Source organism: Bufo gargarizans, chromosome 2 (assembly GCF_014858855.1).
Source record: "Bufo gargarizans isolate SCDJY-AF-19 chromosome 2, ASM1485885v1, whole genome shotgun sequence".
Lineage (NCBI taxonomy): Eukaryota > Metazoa > Chordata > Amphibia > Anura > Bufonidae > Bufo > Bufo gargarizans.
In genome coordinates, this window is record NC_058081.1 from 7322055 (window position 1) to 7330747 (window position 8693).

The window sequence follows — 8693 nt, forward strand, 5'->3', positions numbered from 1 at the left end:
TGCATTTGATTTCAGACCAGCTCTCGGCACAGGCACAGGTAGGGGCTTACCTGTGCATCACCGGACTTGTGAGTCAAGATGGCAGCCCGTAAGTGAGCCCGGACTTGTGAGTCAAGATGGCAGCCCACAAGCAAGAAGCAAGGTGGAATCATGTTTTCAGATGTTAAGAAATGACGAATATTCAATATAGCGAATATATAGCACTATATTTGAAATATTTGTGAATACTCGAAGTGGCGATATTAGAGCTAAAAATTTGCTCAACACCATTAAACATGTTTACTCTGTGCTTTTTATTTACATCCATTGATAGGAACATATTAAAATACTCTTTTAATACACTTTCAGTTTATATTACACAATAGTATAGAACCCAAGAGACACATAAGGTAACGGATCTAATAAATCCCATAGCAATACTATACAGCTCTGTCATCATGCTATGTACAGCATATATATACTGTATATACAGCCAGTCATCGGACTGCTCATACTATATGACATGTCAAGGGCTGGACTGTCAAACATCATGCATGCAAACTAACACGTCTGTTATAGAAACTAGAAACCTCCAGAATTTTTCTGTGAACAAAGCTGAGATTAATTCGACCAAAGATTTAGAGGAATGTTCCTTTTTTATTGTATTCATTGTTTTCTGCAGGAGCATGACCTTACCAGCTGTGAGTACTGGGGATATTACATTGCTATTGTGATTCCTTTCTCATTTCTAGAACATATACAAAAAATGAGGACACAATGTATGAAGGAGAAATATCCACAAGTTTCTTCAGCTCACTTCAGGCTTCTGCATCTCGCTACTATAAGGACACTTGTTCACACTTGTCAGGTCCAGGGCAGACATTTCTCTGTTTACTAGATGTACTCTGTAGAACAGTCACTGAAATTTATGCAATGAATCTGCCAAGTGTGCAAATATAGACGCAAAAAACGTATTCCCCTAGATCCAGAAATTGCAAATCTCGAACATAGAGGGGTAAGACATGAGGAGCAAGAAAAATCAACATGTCAATATGTGTTACTGTTATCTACCCCCTCTGAAGCCTGCCAACGACTCCATGGTGGAGAAATACATTTTTCTTCATGCTAACAACTTCCCATACTTGTATTGTGGCATGACTTGGATCACAGACATGTTTCTTCTCTTCAGTTGATGATTTCAGTTGTCCATGGCCGGTAGACTTACTGTAGACATAAGGGACATGACTGGATTCTGTACATCCTAACCTTTACTTTTTAGGAAGTCTCTCAGGTTCTGCTTGACTCAGAATTTTAGCCACAAATATGGATTTTTTGTATTTTTTTTTTACCAAAACATGATACTTTAGATGCAAAATTGCACGAAGACGCCAATGAAGGACAATTGTAAGTTAGCATTTTCACAATGTGCCCAGTGACTAATTTGAGATAATGTATAGGCTCCAATGAAATGTGGAATATAATTATTCTTATTTTATCATTTAGGTTTTATCTGTGCATGCCGAAAGTGTAGGACTTATCCCAAACCTTATGAGAAGCAAAAGAGTGAACAATCCTAAAAGCATGGTACTATATGAGACTAGCACTATAGTAAGTACTAAATAAGTAGTACAGTCCAAACACAGCTCATCGTCATATGTATCTCTCCTATATCTGTATATAAAGTTGCAAGAAAAAGTATGTGAACCCTTTGGAATGATATGGATTTCTGCACAAATTGGTCATAATATGTGATCTGATCTTCATCTAAGTCACAACAATAGACAATCACAGTCGGCTTAAACTAATAACACACAAAGAATTAAATGTTACCATGTTTTTATTGAGCACACCAAGTAAACATTCACAGTGCAGGTGTAAAAAGTATGTGAACCCCTAGACTATTGACATCTCCAAGAACTAATTGGAGTGAGGTGTCAGTCAACTGGAGTCCAATCAATGAGATGAGATTGGGGGTGTTGGTTACAGCTGCCCTGCCCTATAAAAAACACACACCTGTTCTGGGTTTGCTTCTTACAAGAAGCATTGCCTGATGTGAATGATGCCTTGCACAAAAGAGCTTTGAGAGGACCTACGATTAAGAATTGTTGACTTGCATAATACTGGAAAGGGTTATAAAAGTATCTCCAAAAGCCTTGCTGTTTATCAGTCCACGGTAAGACAAATTGTCTATAAATGGAGAAAGTTCAGCACTGCTGCTACTCTCCCTAGGAGTGGCCGTCCTGTAAAGATGACTGCAAGTGCACAGCGCAGACTGCTCAATGAGGTGAAGAAGAATCCTAGAGTGTCAGCTAAAGACTTACAAAAGTCTCTGGCATATGCTACCATCCCTGTTAGCGAATCTACGATACGTAAAACACTAAACAAGAATTGATTTCATGGGAGGATACCACAGAGGAAGCCACTGCTGCCCAAAAAAAAAATTGCTGCACATTTACAGTTTGCACAAGAGCACCTGGATGTTCCACAGCAGTACTGACAAAATATTCTGTGGACAGATGAAATCAAAGTTGAGTTGTTTGGAAGAAACACACAACACTATGTGGAGAAAAAGAGGCACAGCACACCAACATCAAAACCTCATCCCAACTGTGAAGTATGGTGGTGGGGGCATCATAGGTTTGGGGCTGCTTTGCTGTGTCAGGGCCTGGACGGATTGCTATCATTGAAGGAAAAATGAATTCCCAAGTTTATCAAGACATTTTTCAGGAGAACTTAAGGCCATCTGTCCACCATCTGAAGCTCAACAGAAGATGGATGTTGCAACAGGACAACGACCAAAAACATAGAAGTAAATCAACAACAGAATGGCTTGACAGAAGAAAATACGACTTCTGGAGTGGCCCAGTCAGATTCCTGACCTCAACTCGATTGAGATGCTGTGGCATCACATCAAGAAAACGATTCACACCAGACATCCCAAGAATATTGCTGAACCGAAACAGTTCTGTAAAGAGGAATGGTCAAGAATTACTCCTGACTGTTGGGCACGTCTGATCTGCAACTACAGGAAATGTTTGGTGGAAATTATTGCTGCCAAAGGAGGTTCAACCAGGTATTAAATACAAGGGTTCACATACTTTTTCCACCTGCACCGTGAATGTTTACATGGTGTGTTCAATAAAAACATGGTAACATTTAATTCTTTGTGTGTTATTAGTTTAAGCAGACTGTGATTGTCTATTGTTGTGACTTAGATGAAGATCAGATCACATTTTATGACCAACTTGTGCAGAAATCCATATCATTCCATACTTTTTCTTGCAACTGTAGATTACCAAGTGTAGAGCGGAGCAAGACTATCCCCCACAGTTGAAGAAGTGCCCACCTGCTATATGATTGACAAGAATGGACATCTAGCCCTGGTCCTGTGAATACCCTGTCTGCGGCACTGCCAGAGCTCAAAATCGCCTTCGGGAGTAACTACTGAGTGCACACGGCTGCAATTACGGGTAAGAGTTTGAGCTTCAGCAGCAGCCCAGGCAGGAGATTGACAGAGCCAGGGCTCGATGTCCGGTTTTGTAAGTCATACGGCAGGTGGGTGTTCTTCATCTGTACCTCACAGGTTAATAAGTCTGATTAATGAGACAAATCATTTCTTTATTGCTAGGATATGTTAGATAGTACCCTCACCTATCTCTAGAACAAAGCGATCAAAGTGAACAAGAGTGCACCGCACATGTCCGGCTAATGGAGTAAATGGAGTGCTGGCAATGCTTGCACGGAACACTCTTCATTCATTTCTATGGGACTTCCTAGATATAGGCCACCAACGTTGGATTGGCAATGAGACATCCCCTTTAATGTGTCTGTGCCCGGTCCTTGAATCATACTAAGATGCAGCAACAGTCAAATCTGTCCACAGGACGCTTACCTGTGTCCGTGTAATCAATGTATGAATGCATTGTGGTCCCATCCTGATGCTGGTCAGAGATTGGACTCTACTGATCAAAAGCTAATGTCCTACTCCTATCCAAAAAACAGTCCATCAATGTAATTTGTATGTGATAGTTTATAAACCCTCAGTACAATATAATACACTCCCTACTGGATAAAACATATAGCACAGCTTTCAGTATGGATGTGGCTAGGCGTTTGTTGTTAATCGTAAAGTGATGAAGAGGGTTTCAAGTCAAGCACCACAATTATGGCTTGTTGATCCAGAATTATTTAAATTTAGTTATTTGCTATAATTTTACTTGTGATCATTATTTTGTGCTTTAAGTTGTTTTATTTTGTGCTCTAAATACAGGAGAACAATCTGACTACATTCGGTGAGTTTTTCCTTTTAGGATTCCAAGTTAGTAAAAGTTTAAGAATGTTCTTGTTCTGTCTTCTCCTGGTGGTTTACTGTGGGGCAATATATGGGAACCTCCTGATAATCACCCTGGTGTCCACCAGCAAGATCCTCCACACTCCAATGTACTTTTTCATCTCACAACTGTCCATCGGTGACATCTTGCTAGCCACTGATGTTGTCCCCAACATGCTCCACATCCTACTGAATAATGGGGGGGCCATGACCATTATAGGTTGTCTTACTCAGTTTAATTTTTTCTGTGCCTCAGAAGTATTTGAATGTCTCCTCCTTACAGTGATGTCATATGACAGGTATGTGGCCATCTGTTATCCCCTTCATTACACCTCCGTTATGACAAGTGTTTGTTGTGTAAAGTTGGCCATCATCACAATGTTACTTGGTTTATCTATGGCTTTTACTGAAGTTATAACAATATCAATGCTGACATTTTGTGGACCGAATATTATTGACCATTTCTTCTGTGATCTACTACCTTTGCTAGATGTTTCATGTTCAGACACCTTTATTGTCCAGAGAGAAATCTTCTTACTTAGCATACCATCTGTTTTCATACCGACCGTAATAATCATTTATTCATATGTTAATATTGTTCTTGCTATTATAAGGATCCCATCCAGTACTGGAAGACAGAAAGCCTTCGTCACCTGTAGCTCCCATCTCACTGTGGTCTCCATATTTTATTGGTCTTTGTTCAGTGTGTATGTTGTCCCGAGTAAAGGGAAAACCTTGACTATTAGTAAAATCCTCTCCTTGATTTACACTGTATTTACCCCTATGATGAACCCCATAATATATAGTTTGAGAAATAAAGATATAAAAAGAGCTGCATATGACATAATCCATAAGTATAGCAGGTGAGAAGCAAATGTGGGTGTCCATGCATAACTACAGCAAATATCAAAATGGTGGAATAATAATAATATTTATCTAGTGCCACCATATTCCGCAGCGCTTTACAAATTCATAGGGGTTCATGTACAAAACAAAAGTAACTGGCTAATATACAACTGAAACACTAGGAGTCAGAGCCCTGCTCGCAAGAGCTTACAATCTTTGTCTAATTGGGGGTGACACATAAGGTAGTTGATTGTGATAAGTAGGATTCAAGCCATTATTGAACTGAAAGTGGTGAAGGCCGATCTGCTTTGGGTTTTGGACTGTTCAGGCCAGAGGAGTTGGTGGTATTGATGAGTAGTGTTGATCACGAATATTCGAATTTCGAATTTTTATCGCGAATATAGGTACTTCGCAAATTCGCGAATATTTCTAATATAGTAATATATATTCGTAATTTCGAATATTCGATTTTTTTCTAAAATCAGTACACATGATCCCTTCCTGCTTCTAGCTTGTGGGCCAATAAGAAGGCTGCAATATACTTGACTTTAGGAGTAGTGATGAGCAGCAGGGGTCATATTCGAAAATGCACGATTTTTTTTTCTTGAAAAAATCGGCAAGGTAATGATTGTGTAATATGCAAATTTTCGTAATTCGAATTTTCGGATTAGAATTTTTATTGCGAATTTTTAAACTTTTAGACAAAGAAGGTTATAGCACCATATTAGCTAAATTGCTCTATATTCGTTTTTTTCGAATATTCGCTATATTGCTATATATTCTTGTTTTAGAATATTACAAATATTCGAAAAAGCAAAGTTATAGCAATATAGCGAATATTCGAAAATAATAAATAAATATTCGAATTTGCAATATTTCGCACATTTTTGGGTGAATATTCGCCATAATTTTGCGAATTCGCGATCTCCAATCATTATATTCTTGATTGCGAAAATTGGCAATGTAATATGCGAATATTGTGCACGCAATACAGGTGTGGCTAACTTTTGCTACATTTTTCAAGCTGCTAGAAGTTTCCTGAGACAGGAGAAAATGGTTGCCAGCAACTTTCGTGATTCCTGATCACTGTTAGTGTTGATCACGAATATTCGAATTTCAAATTTTATTGCGTATAAAGTTACTTCGAAAATTTGCGCATATTTTAAATATAGTTATATACAGGTCCTTCTCCAAAAATTTGCATATTGTGATAAAGTTAATTATTTTCTGTAATGTACTGATAAACATTAGACTTTCATATATTTTTGATTCATTACACACCAACTGAAGTAGTTCAAGCCTTTTATTGTTTTAATATTGATGATTTTGGCATACAGCTCATGAAAACCCAAATTTCCTATCTAAAAAAATTAGCATATTTCATCCAACCAATAAAAGAAAAGTGTTTTTAATACAAAAAAAGTCAACCTTCAAATAATTATGTTCAGTTATGCACTCAATACTTGGTCGGGAATCCTTTTGCAGCAATAACTGCTTCAATGCGGCGTGGCATGGAGGCAATCAGCCTGTGGCACTGCTGAGGTGTTATGGAGGCCCAGGAGGCTTCGATAGCGGCCTTAAGCTCATCCAGAGTGTTGGGTCTTGCGTCTCTCAACTTTCTCTTCCCAATATCCCACAGATTCTCTATGGGGTTCAGGTCAGGAGAGTTGGCAGGCCAATTGAGCACAGTAATACCATGGTCAGTAAACCATTTACCAGTGGTTTTGGCACTGTAAGCATGTGCCAGGTCGTGCGGAAAAATGAAATCTTCATCGCCATAAAGCTTTTCAGCAGATGGAAGCATGAAGTGCTCCAAAATCTCCTGATAGCTAGCTGCATTGACCCTGCCCTTGATAAAACACAATGGACCAACACCAGCAGCTGACATGGCACCCCAGACCATCACTGACTGTGGGTACTTGACACTGGACTTCAGGCATTTTGGCATTTCCCTCTCCCCAGTCTTCCTCCAAAATTTGCTTTCATCCGAAAAAAGTACTTTGGACCACTGAGCAACAGTCCAGTGCTGCTTCTCTGTAGCCAGGTCAGGCGCTTCTGCCGCTGTTTCTGGTTCAAAAGTGGCTTGACCTGGGGAATGCGGCACCTGTAGCCCATTTCCTGTACACGGTGGCTCTGGATGTTTCTACTCCAGACTCAGTCCACTGCTTCCGCAGGTCCTTCTCCACAATCTTCCTCAGGGTCCGGTCACCTCTTCTCTGTTGTGCAGCGTTTTCTGCCACACTTTTTCCTTCCCACAGACTTCCCACTGAGGTGCCTTGATACAGCACTCTGGGAACAGCCTATTCGTTCAGAAATTTCTTTCTGTGTCTTACCCTCTTGCTTGAGGGTGTCAATGATGGCCTTCTGGACAGCAGTCAGGTCGGCAGTCTTACCCATGATTGCGGTTTTGAGTAATGAACCAGGCTGGGAGTTTTTAAAAGCCTCAGGAATCTTTTGCAGGTGTTTAGAGTTAATTAGTTGATTCAGATGATTAGGTTAATAGCTCGTTTAGAGAACCTTTTCATGATATGCAAATTTTTTGAGATAGGAATTTTGGGTTTTCATGAGCTGTATGCCAAAATCATCAATATTAAAACAATAAAAGGCTTGAACTACTTCAGTTGGTGTGTAATGAATCTAAAATATATGAAAGTCTAATGTGTATCAGTACATTACAGAAAATAATGAACTTTATCACAATATGCAATTTTTTTTCGAAGGACCTGTATATTCGTAATTTCGAATATTAGATTTTTTTTTTATTAGATTTTTTTTTTTATCAGTACACATGATTAGGGATGAGCGAACCCGAACTGTATAGTTCGGGTTCGTACCGAATTTTGGGGTGTCCGTGACACGGACCCTGAACCCGGACATTTTCGTAAAAGTCTGGTTCGGGTTCGGTGTTCGTCGCTTTCTTGGCGCTTTTTGAAAGGCTGCAAAGCAGCCAATCAACAAGCGTCACTACTACTTGCCCCAAGAGGCCGTCACAACCATGCCTACTATTGGCATGGCTGTGATTGGCCAGAGCACCATGTGACCCAGCCTCTATTTAAGCTGGCGTCACATAGCGCCGCCCGTCACTCTGCTCTGATTAGCGTAGGGAGAGGTTGCAGCCGCGACGTTAGGGCGAGATTAGGCAGTGATTAACTCCTCCAAAGGACTTCATTCAGAGATCGATCTGCAGCTGTGGATGATTGAACTGCTGCTATTGAATTGCTCACTGTTTGTAGGCTGCCCAGAGCGTTTTTCAGTCCCTTTTTACTGGGGTGATCGGCGGCCATTTTGTGTCTTGTGGTGCGCCAGCACAAGCTGCCACCAAGTGCATTTAACCCTCAATGGTGTGGTTGTTTTTTGGCTAAATCCTACATCAGGGTCAAGCTGTCACACCAAGTGCATTTAACCATCAATAGTCTGGTTATTTTTTGGCCATATACTACATCAGGGGCAAGCTGAGCCTGTTACCAAGTGCATTTTACCCTCAATAGTGTGGTTGGTCAAGCTGTCACACCAAGTGCATTTAACCATCAATAGTGTG

General features: G+C 40.1%; 1 protein-coding gene across 1 annotated transcript; it reads left to right on the forward strand.

Moving 5' to 3' along the window:
- The first annotated feature begins 4315 nt into the window (after positions 1–4315).
- On the forward strand, positions 4316–5176 carry LOC122929383 (olfactory receptor 11L1-like). The gene has a single exon (XM_044282935.1). The coding sequence runs from the start codon at positions 4316–4318 to the stop codon at positions 5174–5176; it is 861 nt and encodes a 286-aa protein (XP_044138870.1).
- The last annotated feature ends 3517 nt before the right edge of the window (positions 5177–8693 follow it).

Coding starts and splice junctions, on each gene's coding strand:
- LOC122929383 (XM_044282935.1), top strand. CDS start 4,316: ATGTTCTTGTTCTGTCTTCTCCTGGTGGTTTACTGTGGGGCAATATAT.